Raw genomic sequence first — 16486 nt, forward strand, 5'->3', positions numbered from 1 at the left:
CAACCCAAAGGGTAACTAGGCCTTATTGGAATTAGTCCGGTTTCCTCACGAGATTTTCCTTCAACTTCAATAACAAATGATAAATTTGTATTTTATTAACAAGAGTGTAGATTAATTTCATATACATAACTTGATCATCACAATCACTTGGCCTATGCTAGCGGAGGGAAGAACTCCCCGAACAGACCATTAAAACTTGGAGCTCGTCATTCTTGCCTTCAAACTCTAAATGACGTATTTTGATATGTGGCGTACGTCAGTTACGATCTTTTTACTTTAAGTATTGCTCTTTTAATGCATTCCTATTTTTCTCTTTAGAATATTTTTAATATCGTTTAAAATTGTGCCCGCTCAACAGTTGTTTGATACTTTAAATATGTTACCAGCCTGTTGGTTACTATAATACATATTAATATGTATTGAAGTACTTACCTGAAGCTTACTGTTTGCAAATAAAATAACAAACGTTTTTATAATAATGTTTTAATAGTACAAAATTTTGCTACGAAAACACTATTATTTCCTCCTATGTATTAAAACAAATTAAGTTGTTATAAATCTAACGTAACGTAACTTGTCCTACTATCCCCTGATCCGCCAACTTATTAAGTAGTAAAAAAACAACAAGACGATGATAAAGTTAAACATACATAAAACTGTGTTACATAGGCTTTGAAAACCATATCACTATACTTAAAATCAGTCTATAAGTATAACAAAATGCATATTATCATTAAAGGTGAGCAATGTGCGTATACTGCGTCACTATAAACATTTTTATTTCGAAACATGGTTTATATATATTATTTCTCAAAATATGGTCATTACGACACCTTGTTGAGAAGCCGTGTTTTGGAACAAAAAAGTTTATAGTGATACGTAGCGTAACAATTGAAATTCGCGTAATCGGATTTGCATTTTATATAATCGATTGTTACTCGGCAAGATAAATTCTGTCATGTTTTAACAGTGCTTAATAGAAAGAGATAGATGATAGCATCATGCAATCGCGAGTCATACATGTATAAAATTATTCAAAAGGGAACAACGTAAATATTTAATAACTGTTAAATTATGGTCTACTGTGATTTCTTATCTTCTGTCTTGGCTTCAGACTCATCGTCGCTGTACTGTTTGGCCGTCTCTCCGGGTTTGAGCAGACGCCCCACGATGTCATACTTTCCTGTAAAGAATGTTGATTACTGGTTAATATTGTTTTTTTTTTTTAATATTATGTAGTATTTTTTACAAGAGATAGAACGTTAAATAATTTTATTGAAAAAATATAACAACACTCAGCACACCATTTTTCTCGAAAATCAGACATCATTTATTTCTAAGGTAAACATAGTAGGTACCTGAAGCTCGCTTTGTTTCTGGTATCGATACTTTATACGATTTAAGAGCTCGTTAGACGTAACTCGTTAATGGCATGAAAAGTGTTCATTTACAAAGAGTCGCAGGGAGCCTAGCCAAGGTGCAGTCCCGGAGGCGCTAGTTGAAGGGTAGTTCTATCATTTCGTGCAAATCGGCAAAATTTGGGAGAATTTTTTAATTTCCATTTTTTTGTGTGGTAATGGTAAGAACTATGAAAAAGAAACATTTATCAATAATGCATTTTCTATTATACGCAAAATTACCGATTTATGAACAAAAGATTTTTCCAAAAGAAATGGTAATGAAGTATAGAATATGGTAATGATGATAGATATTTATGGGAATGAAAATGCGATGATGGTAATGAAGTGTCAAATAAAAAAGCCAAAAACACAAAAAAGAGAAACAGTAATTAATAATAACATGTTCTATTTTAAATATACCTACTGAAAACGTAGTTTTGAATATTTACTTGTTACTTTCAATAGTCAGGATCATGCTTATAAACGAGAATGGTAATTAACATAAAATGATGGTAATTAATTTAATACTGCAATTCATTACCACCGTTTTATGTTCATTACCATTCTCTTTATAGTAAACAGTAAATTACGGTAATGAAAAGAATGGTAATGAGTTTTCTTTACTTTTTGTCGATTAACTCTTTAAAAGCAAATGCTATTCTAGGTATAATTATTCACTAAGCTTTCGAATAGAATATTCATTATTTAAATATTTATAGTTCAATAAAACACGTAACAATTAAATAGCAAAACATTGCAAATGGTAATGAAGAAAAAACGTACCAAATCCAAATCTGCGGCGCGATATATTTTTTTATAAAAAAATGGCACACGTCCATCCTGTTCACTGTTTACTGGCCGACTGACGTGGTGATCGCGGTCAGAGCGAACGTCGTATAGAATAACACTTGCAATGCCTACTGGCCAATTCCATTGTTGCAAATTAAACTTATGGTAATGAAATTATTTTCTGTACAAAAATATTTTGAAGCTGTGGATATAAATATCAATGTTAATACTGTATAAACCACCAAACTTTTTTTCCCTTATAAGTACTTCATCTAAATTAAGAGGTTAAATTAAAGCAGTACATGTAATAGTTATGTAATTTGCTCTCGAATCTATAAATCTAGGTTCTAACTGGTAATGGTAATGAAGTTTTAGCATGTTTATATTTTATTTATATATTTTATATTGCAATAATATAATTCATTTTAGATGCAAAGTATACCTATGAACCTTACGCAACATATAAAAAATATTTGAAATGAATTTAGGAGTTAGTATATGTTTTATATCAACAAACATATGATTTGCACGAAATGATAGAACTACCCTGAAAATGAAAAATTTATCAAGATGAAAGATCCTACGAAACTTCAAGTGACTATTTTCAAACACAATTTAAAGTGACGCATCGTTAAACAATAGAATAATATATGTATAATAAAACGTTGTTTGTTTGCTTGCTTGTTTCCCGAAACATGCGCTCGTCCCGATAAGTATATTGCGTATTCTCTAAACTTTTTCTTTACGCTAGCTAATTCTATAATAAATAAAGTTTCACCGGCTAAAATAAAAAAAAATCTACATGAAAATTTTGAAAAATGAAAATGAAAATGTATCAAGTCTATGTTTTAACTAGTCTACAGCCTCGAGAAGAAATTCCACTATGGGACCGGCAAGAAACTCGGCGGGACACTTATAATTGTTGTTGATGAGAGATGAGTTGAGTTGATCTCGTTTGCCTGTATATTATGGGTAATTTGAGACAGTTTTTTCTGTTATATGAAAATTACTCAACAGTGTAACAGCAATTACAATATTTAAGTAAGACATCATCAATAATAAGTTTATTATACAAAACTTTAATTTTAATAATTTATTATTAGAAATAAATACATACTACAAATTATACTATTAAAATTATACTAGACAGAAAACTAAAACTAAACCTATCTAAAATATATAAATACCTAAAAGGCTAAACCCTGGCTTCTCGGCAAAGTGCTCATCACGCAGGCAGCATTCCCGCGCTGTATTGCAATTGCAATTCTTTGCGCGAGAAAGCTGCCGGCGCGAGGGTCACCTGTTGCTTCCCTTAACCGCTTCCCCAACTCCCTGAGAAGCCCACGCGCTCCTAGTGTCTACGAACTCATAGTTGGCGCCGAGACAGCCCTTAAACCGCTCCCGTGCGTCGCCGCCGCTCCGCCCTTTTTGCTGGTCAGTTGGATGTAGGACGCTGCCAACGTGTCGGCGCAGGTAGCGTCCCATACCAGCGCGCGGCCCTTTCTCCAAGGAATTAACGACATCCCGTCCGGGCGCTTGCCATCGTCCCGTGCGATCTGGGGCTCCAGAGCTGCAGGGACGTTAGCGCTAACGAGAGCCCTTCTAAGGATGTCGTTAAGGGCGGCATGGCGAGAAAGGCGGCCTGCGCCCGAGGAGCAGGAAAGGCCGTGGTGGCCCAGCCGGTCTACCTGAGGCCCCACAAGAAGCACAAGCGTGGTCTGTGCATATGTCTACTCCAAGCCGGAGACCTACGGCTATGCGTAAGGTACTTGGGTTAATTAAAGTACCGGTATTGGGCGAGGGATAGGCGTGAAGCCACTGACCAGATTCCGATTTGGACACGGCTAAAAGCCTCGTGAGGTCTTTGCCTGATGAAGAGGCCACGAGTGCGTTCAGGGTGGCAACGGATGCCAGGGTGTCCGCCCTTTGTTGTTTGGGTCTGGATGGCAAGCTTGGGTTCGGTCCTGTTAACCAAGCATTCGTGGCCTCATCCAAACACGCGATCTTGCAGTTTGTAGCCATGGAGGCTTTCAGGATTTTACCTGCAAGATCAGACGTTCTGTGGATGGAGGACAGGAACGCCGGCAATGCTACACTTGAAACGTTACGAGTGCCCAAGCCGCCAAACCTGACCGGTAAACAGGCCTGGGTCCAGGCTTGCTCACTAAAATGGATGTTAAGGACGGTCTCAATTTGGCATTTAAGGATGGAGTCTATGGAGCAGACCTTTAATTTTAAACTTTAATGATTTTTGTAGTTACTGAGAAAAATCGAGATGCCTGTCACCGTCCAATGGGTCGACTTGAGTTTCCATTCAAATTTTTAATATGGTTTGTTATCATGACTTGGCTACTAGCCACATAAAGAGTACATAAAACGTGACGTAAGAAATTGAAACATACCAGTGAACTGTTCCTCCCACTCCTTGGCGGCAGAAACCTCGTCAGGCGTAAGGTCGCTCACGTCATCGTAGTCTTTGTCTGAACCAGCGACGGTGCCCGTCGCTAGACCACGCGTAGCATCAGTGCCCGCAAAAGCTGCATATGGACCTCCTGAAATAATCAAAAATATAATTATAATTAGCGGATTCACTAGTGCTGCCCTCATTTTGAGCCGTGGAGAATTCCTGGATAACGCACAAGGAGGATGATGGTAGTTTTTATCTCGGAGATCATCCCTTAAGTAAGATAATAAGAATGATCTTACTTTCACCTCGTAAACTAGTGAGATAACTGAGCCATTGTCTATTAATTGAAGTAAACAAGCATTTTTCAGAAATATGTAATATTATTGCCATTAATTTATATCAGGCGCTACTAATTCCAAGTAGACGAAACACTAATCTAGTTTAACTAGTTTAATAATAAACATTCATCAAGCACTGTTTCAACTTACCAATACTTAGATCATCTGATTTGTGGAATTCTCCTACTGAATACGTACATTAGAAAAAATATTTGAATGATCTCATATAGACATCGTGCGTTTCGCACAATACAATACATTAATTAGTCTTATTTTTTGTGTAAACATTTCCTGCGAGAGTTACACCCATACAAGATTGACAGTTAGTCTCGCGGGAAATTGACACTGTCCTGTGTGCACGTTAGTAGTTTTACATATCAAGATACCTATTAAAACAAAACTATTCAACGAAAAAACACGCAAGTAATCAAAAAAGTTGGTATGCTTCCTGAAAAAAACTTCGTTCGTCCATTTTTCGGCCATTTTAACCCACATTGTGACGTCATTGACATGATGTATCGTTCGCGAATGTTTGACTTGACATAGGGGTTAAGACTCAAAGTCCCTTACGTTGATGTCTCAATTGGCCACATGCGGCGGTGACGAAGGTCGCCCGGTGGATAATTATCTTATTATTATTCTGAATATGGCGCGCGATTCACGGCAATATTTAAGTATAAAAGTGTAACGTTACTCAACTTTACTTTATATTGTAAACAGGTCTTAATCGCGTATATCTAATTTTTAAGGTAACGGAGACGTTTCAAGGACGGCGTTGTCCCCGTGTGCCCGGTGTTTTAGTATGTAAATATACAATGTAAAAATCCTGAATGTTTTAATCAGTGATTACTCAACTTTGACCAGATGTTTTATATTTCGGATGAAAATCAAATTAATTTATTATTAGTTTTTTACTTAACTATGATGATTCTGCTAGTATTTCTTAAGGTCAAAACACAACTAGTAGTAAAGGAGGGAAATATAAAGCAAAACATAACTATTTTCCTTATAAAGAGTGCTTTGGAAATTACAACACGGTTCAACCTTCAACGCGCTAAATATTAGATTTAAATACGGTAAACCTAAACGAATTTAAAACTATGGCCTACAAACAACTGTAGAGTAACAATACATCTGTTAAGCTAGAATCAGAGGGAAAGACGCAATGGCTTGCTGTCCCTGTCACACTGCCCAGCGTTTATAACAGCCCAGTGTGGGAGCACCAATAAGAGCAGTTTGTCAATTGTACAAATTCGAACTTTAAGGTTAATGTTAAAACATAATTTTCCAAACATATAACAATACCTAATAACTAATAACAATAAAAAACAAAGGTAAAACTTATTTTCCAAAAGTCTATACGATACCTACGGATCGGATATGTTAGTGACAAAAGTAATTTTTTGTTTGACACTGACATTAAATACACGCCAATTCCTATCTTAACTTCGAGAGGCTAATATTTAGTTTTAAGACGATACGATACAGGTCAATTCTCCATACAAACGCTCTCGACTATTTCCTCCCTGGTTTTTGAAGATAGAGCAATTATTTTTTTTCAACACAGATTATTATTATTTTTATCTGTGTCGGACCGTTTTGATTTTTTTGATATTTTTATTTTAAAAGACGCTAGCCAATCAAAAATTTCTAAAAACGGCCTTTTTCAATATGGCTCAAAAAAGGTATGATACTCAAGATAGGTAACAATTAGCCAAAAAATCTAAACAGTCCGACACAGATTATTTCATTGTTATTCAGATTCTTAAATTTCGTTCCGTTCAAATAAGTTTTGAAGGAGGAAACAGTCGAGAGCGGAACCTCTATTTAAAAGATTTTTTTGCAATATCTTTTAACTGAGTTGTTCTTAATGGACATTTTTTTTGATAAATCTAGTTAATAACACTAGTATAAGTAGTATATCTAACACAAATTCCCAAATTGAAACCCCTTTCAATTTGGGAATTTGTGTTAAATATACTAAAGAATACTTAATGGAAAGTCCCCCGACTTTCCATTTTAACATTTTCGCTCCCGTAGCGTCTTCAGTCGAAATATTGTAGGTAATGTAATGTAATGTAATGTAATGTTGTTATCTATAATGTCACTTATATGTCATTTTATGCCTAGGGCTTATCAATTATCATACAGATTCGAGTAAAATCGTGAGTGAGCCGTACTGGAAATGATAATAAAATCACACGGAATAGACATCAAAATTGTATGTAGGTATGTTCGTTTACATACAAACAGTCAAAGTATATGAGCACGAACAAAATTCCTAATAAATACATATAATACCTAAACATGCAAAGTGTGTCCAAAAATGTTGTGTTGACTATACAGTAGAGCTAAGATAGAATGGACAGGAATGGCGTTTATCCAATGTTTATCATTTGTCACCATACTGGTGCTGTAGCCGAATGGCATTTCTGCGACGCGAAACGAAAACGAAACGCCGCCAAAAGGTAGTCTGGCTCTGTCGCGCCAATACGCAAGAGCGATAGAGATAGATATCTACGAGCGTTTCGTTTCGTGAGCGTTTGTAGTACCTAAGTAGGTAGTGATAAGTGATGTTATTATGTTAGGTACCATTAGGGATTGCAGTACCGGTACTGTTTTAAAGAACCGGGATTTTCGGTACCGAAGTAATATGGAACCGGGATTTCCCGGGATTTTCGGTACTTTCGGGACTGGTCTAATTTTTTCGATTTTTCAAATAAAACAACATATTTTTTGGCATTTTACATCCTTTATCAATATGTTACCATAACCGAACCGCACCGGCTTCGCTCGGCGTATTATTTTATCTGCCTTTTTATTTCATAGTCATTTTCATAGTGAGATTATACCGTGCAACAACAACAAAAAATCGTGAAGAATTCCGCCTAAACGCGACTACCTGTCAACCATAGGCACCAATGGTTACCGTTGCAATACATTGCTCCGATTAAGCGATCTGCCATTACTGGGAGATGTTTAATTGCTTAGTAAAAGAAATAAGACAAATACTATTAAAGAAATATAATAATTGATTATAGACCGGCAGTAAAATCTCACAAAATTCCCCAAACATGTAATTTGAATCAAATAATGTGAACTAAAGGCAACAAAACATTTGAGATGGTGCACTATTTTTTTGCTAGTCAGAGGGATCGTTCTCGAGAAAATTGGTCATTTTCTGGAAATTTCTGCGGAATACCGTAATATCACAATATATGTAAACATTTTTAAAAGGTTAAGCATGTTTAAAGTTAAAAATGTTAAAAATGTTAAAAGTTAGACATAAGCCATTGCCGACTTTTTTTCTAGACCTACATTTACTTATGTGTCAGAGCGACAATTCCACATTCCACATTATTTTATTCGACATTATTTTGTTATAAGTCGGTCGATACGTACGGGCAGGGTTTCGATTGAAGCTCTTAAGCAGCGTGATTTCTACCGACTTTTAGCACATATATACACACAGTCATGTTTTAATAATCAATTTATAATAAGAAAACCTTAAACATTCCTCAAGAATCACTCTATTCATACATAAGTAGGTGAAAAACGCATAGGTAAATATCCATTTAGTAGTTTTTGAGTCTATCGCAAAATTCGCGAACACAGTTTTATAACATGCAGAGAAATGAGTCAAATGAGATTGAGAGAGGAAAAATAAATACACATATTAATATAACAAACCTTCACCAAAAATACAAAACTCGACTACTGAACTGGCTAGTGGGGCTAGCTAGGGTATCGCGGTGGCTATGGCTACGGCTGCCAGGCTGCCACTGCCACACGCTATTAAATAGTTATTAAGAGCGAGTTACTGTATCTACGCCTATTTTTTAACTGTTTAAATAATATAAACAGAAATAAATAAATTTTGTAGCACAAAATGTGACTAAAAAATATTTCCCGAAAGTACCGAAAGTACCGGGATTTTTCAAGTTGATTTCCCGGTTCTTTGCTTGGCCGAAAATCCCGGGAATTCCCGGTACTTTCGGTACCGGTATTTCCCGGGAGCAAACCCTAGGTACCATGATATCACTGCCGGTTGATAGGCTATTTTGACTGCATTAAAAATAAATTATGTATTTCAAATCAAGCGTGAAATAAATTACCAGAAAAATATTAGAAAAATGTTGGCAGAAGTTAGTTTTAGATACAATTTCTATTTTACAAATCGTACAGTTATAAAGAGTAAGTAACTTGACAGTCACTGCCGTAATTGCATTTTATTTCATACTAATTCTTAGTAAAAAGAAAAAGAAACTGAAATGAGTAGTCCTTACTCACTCACATTAATTTCTCTTACGTTTGTCTCAAAAAATAATATTTTAGTAGGTACAAAATAATAAACAGATAAGGTTATCAACAAATCATGACTTAGCTTTTCTAAAGACACAGTGCACATCCAAAAACAGACTTAATACAAGAGTACCAAAGTTGTTATTGCAGTGATTACAACTCCCCTTTGTAATGATAGCGTAGACACTTAACAATAAATGGAATTTGTACCTATTCTGTTTAAAGGCAGACATTTTATTATTTTATCTAATGCACGGCACAGAAACGGTCGGCTCAACATTCTTTATTCTAAACACAATTGACAGAGTAAGTTAGGTACTGAAATAAGTCTTCATAAAAGAATATTATTAAATTATGGTACCACGACTTCACGACTGACGTTTACTTAGCGTCTAAAGATATTTATATCAGCGATAACTTAGCCCAGTATCATCACAAAACTGAGATTGTCCGTGGTAATGTAATGCGGGGTTTATAAGCTACTAAAAACAAATGTCACTTACCGGGCCCATAAAACGACTTCCCCCTGGTCACATCAAAAATCACACCGTTAACTGCCAGCAAAACTCTGCCGTCGGGCTGCGTGCCGTTGTATTTCCTTAGCTCCTGTACCGTGAGATCTTTACGCATCTTTGGCAACCTCTGCACGGTAACAGGTACGGGCTCCGGTTCAAATTTCGCTCGTACTATCTTGTAAATAAGGTACGCAATAACTAGGATAAGTGTGAAATTGACAGGGCTCGTCAACTCGTCCCATAATGTTGGCTCTGGCTCCGTTTGTGACATGTTTACGTCAAGTCTGCTCGATCACTGTGTGGATACTGACGTTATCAAGTGGTTTGGTTAAGGTCGCCGTGTATTAATGTTAAGGCCAGTGTCGGCGGCGCGCGCGACGAGTTTTGCTTGTTATTAAGACTCGTCGGGGAAGTATCGAATTCTGTTGTGTGAATCGATATTGTGCGCCATGACAATGCATATTCTGACGTAAGCCGGCTTGTGCATATTACGGTTTTACGATTACCGTTCTTGTTGTCGGTATGATAAATGCTTAAATAATAATATACGCATGTAGTTAAAGGACATAATGTGCATTTTTTTAGTTGGTTTTCTTGTAATTAATTAAGCATTGATCATTTGAAAGTCAAAGAGCTGATGTAACAATTGAAAGTGTTTTTGTATTGTTTCACTCATAATGACGTAATATGGTATTGTTTTGTTTCACACTTTCGTTTTTTTTTTCATAACAATATTTCATTGACCAACGATCGATATTACAGCTTTTCCTTCGTATTTTTATGGAAACGTACGAACGTGTCATGCTATTTCAGTCAGTCTCTCTTCTCTTCTCTTCAGACGTATGGTACAGCGGGGCAAATCCCGACTGGGGGGCAATTGTAACAGATCCATTTTTTCCATGATTACACTATTTAAGTTGAGTTACACATGTATGCACTAAACACGTGTACCATTTACAGTATGTAAACTAACGAAAACCATTTACTGTAACCCGTAAATGTTCAGGTGATACTGAGAAACTTTTACTATGGGATCAACCCCGAAATCACGAAAATATCTTCTGACAGTTTCATACGTAGTTTTATTTTATAGTAGTATTTCCTATGGGAGAGTAAATTTTTATTTCGCGTTTTGGGTGTTGGTCCCATAGTAAAAGTTTCTCAGTATCACCTGGACATTTACGGGTTACAGTAAATGGTTTTCGTTAGTTTACATACTGTATAACCGGTGGGCACTCTATGTAATAATGCAAACATTGTAAAAAATGGAATAAATGGATCAGTTGCATTTGTCCCCTAGTCGAAATTGTCTCGCTGGACCTTACTGACACTGTCTTAACTAGCATGACAAATACGAACGTTTCTGGAAAATACAAAGGAAAATCTTTTTGCACTAGGTACGTCTGTAAGTAATTGTATTAAGTTTTAGTATTCATATCAAATAATTTAAACAGAATCGGTCAGAATCGTGTCTAAATATAAATAGGTACCTATTATTATTTACAGTGATGTTTTGTCTGAAATTAGTGTCCAACATCATAATTATAGCAAAAATCGTAGGGGTGTATGGGTGTAGTTAGCAGTAGTACCTTTACAGGACTGTCGGTCGACCTGCTTGCAGGTGGCGGTTGCTGCCTGGCCCCGTAGCCGAATGGCATTTCTCCGACGCCAAACGAAAGCGATACGCCGCTGGCTCTGTCGCGCCAATACGCAAGCGCGATAGAGATAGATATCTACTAGCGCTTCGTTTCGTGAGCGTTTCGTGAGCGATTGTGCCATTCGGCTAGCCACCCTGGTCTGCAACTCTCCTTAATATCTCCACTAGTGGCTCCAAGTACCTGTTATGTGTGCAGCGGCCACACCCTGGTAAACCACGTCGACCCGTGGGCTAAACCTAGTGGAGGGTGCTATGAACGCTTTATGTGGGCATAGTTCTAGTCGGGTGATCCCCCGCAATATCACATGAAGACCTCGTCGGTGTAGAAGGCGAGCAACGTCGATAGGCAAACGCAACCGGCAAATTCAGCGGTGGAGCAAGGCGCTTCTGATGCGTCTCAAGAGGGCGTGCGCCGGGATACTTGTAGAGGCGTGCGGTCAATCGCACCTTTCTTCCCCTGTCAGTCGTCTCGGTTATCCGATCCACTGGCAATCGGGGACTTAAGGCGAGAGAGTGGATCTGCACCTGCGCAACTGCTTATCCACTTAAATATAAGTATTCACGCGTAGATGACTCCAGCAACATTCAAGGACTACGATCATACAAGACCTGCGGCGATGGGGTACTGATGGTGAGGTGAGGGCCTGGGGCCCGTTTCTCGAAAGGTACAAGCCTTGTATTACAAGTGTGTTTCCATGACAACCTATACGATTTGACAGTTCGCGCACTTGTAATACAAGGCTTGTACCTTTCTTCTCGAACGGACCCCAGGTGTGCCCGAGCCTTAGTTGGTGCTCTGCACGTTAGGCGGCCGGCTGGTGATGGTCGCTCCGGGACTCGACAGAGAAAACCAAGTTTGGCTTCGCAAGCCACATCAGAGCGTTCCATGCTTCGGATCAATAACCGTTGGAGGAGTCGCCGTCGCCGGACACGGCGAGGAGGACTATATAGCAAAAATCGTAAAGTATTGTATCGAAATGTGTAGATACATAAATATACATACGAGTCTATTGTTACCCTTTCCCTTACCACCACAATAATTGTAGGTAATCATTTCAATTACGAGTTCTATGTCATTGAAAACCCAACCGCGTACAGATTATACGAATTAAAATTCGAAGTCAATTGTTTCGCACGAACGATTAAAGTGCCCAATTAAAATTGATCTGTGCCCATTTTAATTAACGAGGCAATTTTCGTCTATTTTGCGCCGACTTTAAGTGCAGGTACAATTTAAAGCACTTCCCGGGCCAGACAGCGGCATGACAGGTATTTATCGTGGACACTTTAATAAATCCGTCCGAGTTCATTTTGACAGTCTCGAACTCGATATTTAACGAGGCGATACGTTTATACACTAAAATATTTTTTTTATATAATACTAGCTTTTTCCCGCGGCTTCGCTCGCGTTAGAAAGAGACAAAAAATAGCCTATGTCACTCTCCATCCCTTCAACCTATCTCCACTTAAAAAATCACGTCAATTCGTCGCTTCGTTTTGCCGTGAAAGACGGACAAACAAACAGACACACACACTTTCCCATTTATGATATTAGTATGGATAGACAGCAAACTAACAGACGAGCCGTCTGATGGGAAGCAGTCATCGCCGTCCTTGAACATAAGCATCATCAGGGGAGCCACTTTGCTATACTTTTATGTCTGTACGTTTTTGTATATGTAACACCTGTAATCTGACCCACGTATACCTACGTAGATAGATAGAATACTCTTTATTGGCACACCTCAGCAAGAGATACAGAAAAAAGATACAGCGGAGACAAAGCAAATGATTATAAATAGAGGCAGACAACAGGCGGTCTTATCGCTAAAAAGCGATCTCTACCAGACAACCTTTGGGTAGCGGAAATAAAAAAAAACATAATCAGAAAGAGTAGGTGCTTCGAAATGAAAAATCATACTTATTCTAATTTCTCAATTTGCCTGTTCCCCCAGATTCAGAAGCGCCAAACCTGGTGGCGACTAAAAAGGATGTGCTAGCTGCTGTAATGTCTTTCAAGAATGGCTCCGCCGGTGGCCTCGACGGCCTCTCTCCACAACATTTTAAAGACCTGTTATGCGGCGCCACTGGTGACGCCGGCGACCAGCTCTTGGAGGACATTACGCAGCTGGTAAACTTAATGCTATCTGGAAAAGTATGCACTGAGGTTTTAGCTATTTTATATGGAGCCAGCCTATGTGCCCTAAAGAAAAAGACGGAGGCATACGACCTATCGCAGTAGGCCTCACAATTAGGCGCATATGTTCGAAAATCTGTTGTAAATACATATATTCTAAATTGACAAAAAAATTTCAGCCACTGCAACTCGGTTTCGGCAGCAAAGGCGGCTGTGAAGCTGCAGTTCATGCTGCACGCGCCTTTGCTGGAAACGATGATTGTGAGGTGTTGCTGAAGGTGGATGTCAAGAACGCTTTTAATTCCTTAGATAGAGGGGTTCTTCTCAAACAAGTTCAAGAAGCTACACCCATGATCTATAAATATTTGTGGCAGTGCTACCATCAGCCCTCGCACTTAGTATTCAAGTCCCATCGCTTATCATCTGCGGTTGGGTGCCAGCAGGGTGATCCTCTTGGACCAGCCATTTTCAGTCTCGCCATCCACCCAACCATCTCAAATCTAAATTCAAAATTCAACTCATGGTATCTCGACGATGGGACCCTAGGAGGAGATTGGAAAACAGTTTTGGACGACCTGCGAACGCTTACAGATTCTTTTACCTCGTTAGGTCTTGAGCTAAATTTCTCCAAATGCGAGTTATTTATCAACAGACCCTTCCCATCGAACGAAATTCAAAATTTAATATCCTATTTTAATGCCCTGGCCCCTAACATTAAAATAATAGACAAAACATCTTTGAGACTCCTAGGTGCTCCCATCTTCCCTGAATCAATTCCACAACTCATTGATGAACATCTCAACATTCATAAAGCTTATTCGGACCGCCTTCTAAAAATCAGTGCACACATGGCATTAACCATCATTAAGTTTTGCCTCTTTGTTCCGAAGTTCACTTACATACTCAGGTGTAGTCCTGTTTGGAAACATCCTCACCTCATCGAACCACTGGACTCCATTTTGAAAACCACCCTTTCATCCATATTAAACATTCACCTAGACAACCGCGCCTGGACCCAGGCCTCTCTGCCAATTCGCCACGGCGGTCTGGGTATACGCCAAGTTGTCAGTGTCGCCCTCCCTGCGTTTTTGGCCTCGTTTCACAGCACACAAGATCTCGCTGACAAGATTTTTTGCTCATCCTCTGCCAGCGAGCGTATTACCACACTGAACGAGGCCAAAGACACATGGTTGCAGTCTTGCCCGGGTAGCCCGCTTCCGATTTCCCTTAAGTCGCAAAGGCAATGGGACGAGCCGCTCTGCAAGGCAACGATAACTCAACTTATTGAATCTGCCCAGAGTTCAGCAGAGCGCGCTCGTTTGTTGGCCGTCGCAGAACCGGAAGCGGGTTATTGGCTCCGCGCATTACCATCAGCCAAAATCGGAACCCTGCTGGACAAAACCACCCTAACCCTGGCTACCTCTTTGCGTCTGGGCACCAAAACAAATGAGCCCCATCGATGCCGCTGCGGTGCTATGGTGACCGAACTGGGCCACCACGGTTTATCCTGTCCAAGAAGCGCAGGTCGCATCTCCCGCCATGCGTCCTTGAATGATGTCATCAAGAGGGCGCTCGCCTCCGTTAGCGTGCCGGCTATCCTTGAGCCGAACGGTATCGCACGCGACGATGGCAAGCGCCCCGATGGGATGACACTCATTCCGTGGATGCAAGGGAGGACGCTTGTGTGGGACGCCACCTGTGTTGACACGCTCGCGCCGTCCCACCTACAGGCGACCTCCGTCAAGGCGGGAGCTGCGGCCACAACGGCAGAACAAAATAAGCGGCGCAAATATGCTGTCCTCGGCGAGGGCTATATATTTGCGCCGTTCGGCGTCGAAACTCTAGGACCGTGGGGGCCCAGCGCGAAATCTCTTTTTAAAGAGATATCCCAGCGCCTCGTGGATGCCTCAGGTGACCAGAGAGCTGGCAGCTACTTCGGCCAGAGATTAAGTCTGGCCATCCAAAGAGGTAACGCTGCCAGCCTTCTGGGCACCACAACATATAGTGAAGACTTGGGGAGCATTTTTTATTTATAAGTTAATTTTAAGTTTGTACATAGTTTAGTTTAGTTAATGTATTTTCTTTAGTGTATATATTTCAATTTGTTTTTTGTTTTTATATTTCATTTTGTTTCGTTAAATAAATAAAATTCTTTATGAAACAATTTCCAACACACAAATTGAATAAACATACACATATAAGAGAATATAAATAGACTTACATAAACATACTTAAATAGTAATATACAGCAAGACAGATATATAGTAACAAACCAACAATATACAGCAATCATACCAACCACAGAGTAAAAATAGCAATACGATCACTAAGGGAGAGATAAATAATGTTCTTTAAGCATTTTTTTAAAAACAGAAATAGATTGAGCCCGTCTAATGCCCGGAGGTAGAGAGTTCCAGATTCGAACAGCTTTGAAAGTAAAAGAGGAGTTATAAAATTTTGAAGAAGAAGATGGGACAGACAAAAGTAGACTGCGGGACAACCTTACAGAATTAAGGTAACTAAAACGCGCCTTGAGATACTGGGGAGTTGTAGGAAGAAATAAAATGCAATACAAGAGGGACAAGATATGAAGGTTACGACGATAGCGAATAGGGAGCCACTTGAGCTGTGAGCGAAAGTGAGAAACATGGTCATACTTGCGTAACCCAAATATGAACCGAATGCAAATATTTTGGATGCGCTCAAGTTTATTTAGTTGGTCCTCCGTTAGGTCAAGATATGAAACGTCAGCATAGTCTAAGATTGGGAGAAGGAGAGTTTGGGCAAGCGCAATTTTGGTCGGAATAGGTAGAAAATTTCGCAGTCTCCTGAGGGAACATGCTGAAACAATCATCCTCCTGCTTACTTCGCCAACTTGAGGTGCCCAAGATAGAGTACTGTCCATTAGAAGTCCCAGATTTTTCACCAACGGGGAGTAGGT

General features: G+C 39.1%; 2 protein-coding genes and 1 long non-coding RNA gene across 3 annotated transcripts; 2 read left to right on the forward strand and 1 right to left on the reverse strand.

Annotated features, from left to right (window-relative positions):
* Positions 1–467: 467 nt before the first annotated feature.
* Positions 468–10081, reverse strand: LOC125229020 (membrane-associated progesterone receptor component 1-like). The gene is made up of 3 exons (XM_048133780.1): positions 9740–10081; positions 4592–4741; positions 468–1183 (listed from the first exon to the last, which is right to left on the reverse strand). Exons 1-3 carry the CDS (start codon positions 10020–10022, stop codon positions 1080–1082), a joined length of 537 nt encoding a protein of 178 aa, XP_047989737.1. The 5' UTR covers positions 10023–10081; the 3' UTR covers positions 468–1079.
* Positions 6827–9090, forward strand: LOC125229021. The gene is made up of 2 exons (XR_007177359.1): positions 6827–7522; positions 8962–9090. It is a non-coding gene; the product is annotated as an uncharacterized LOC125229021 (long non-coding RNA).
* A 2148-nt stretch (positions 10082–12229) lies between the features above and the next one.
* LOC125228707 lies at positions 12230–15581 on the forward strand. Its single transcript, XM_048133364.1, has 3 exons — positions 12230–12377; positions 13364–13539; positions 13725–15581. Exons 1-3 carry the CDS (start codon positions 12230–12232, stop codon positions 15579–15581), a joined length of 2181 nt encoding a protein of 726 aa, XP_047989321.1.
* Positions 15582–16486: the final 905 nt, after the last annotated feature.

Source organism: Leguminivora glycinivorella, chromosome 8 (assembly GCF_023078275.1).
Source record: "Leguminivora glycinivorella isolate SPB_JAAS2020 chromosome 8, LegGlyc_1.1, whole genome shotgun sequence".
NCBI lineage: Eukaryota > Metazoa > Arthropoda > Insecta > Lepidoptera > Tortricidae > Leguminivora > Leguminivora glycinivorella.

What these genes read in the sequence shown, in the direction of transcription:
- LOC125229020 (XM_048133780.1), bottom strand. Translation starts at nt 10,022, where the DNA reads ATGTCACAAACGGAGCCAGAGCCAACATTATGGGACGAGTTGACGAGC. An exon ending in GAAGTCGTTTTATGGGCCCG is followed by an intron (nt 4,742 to 9,739) that starts GTAAGTGACATT and finishes TGATTATTTCAG; the next exon opens with GAGGTCCATATGCAGCTTTT. An exon ending in GTGGGAGGAACAGTTCACTG is followed by an intron (nt 1,184 to 4,591) that starts GTATGTTTCAAT and finishes CATTCTTTACAG; the next exon opens with GAAAGTATGACATCGTGGGG.
- LOC125228707 (XM_048133364.1), top strand. Translation starts at nt 12,230, where the DNA reads ATGGTCGCTCCGGGACTCGACAGAGAAAACCAAGTTTGGCTTCGCAAG. An exon ending in AGCAAAAATCGTAAAGTATT is followed by an intron (nt 12,378 to 13,363) that starts GTATCGAAATGT and finishes CTGTTCCCCCAG; the next exon opens with ATTCAGAAGCGCCAAACCTG. An exon ending in TGGAGGACATTACGCAGCTG is followed by an intron (nt 13,540 to 13,724) that starts GTAAACTTAATG and finishes AAAAAATTTCAG; the next exon opens with CCACTGCAACTCGGTTTCGG.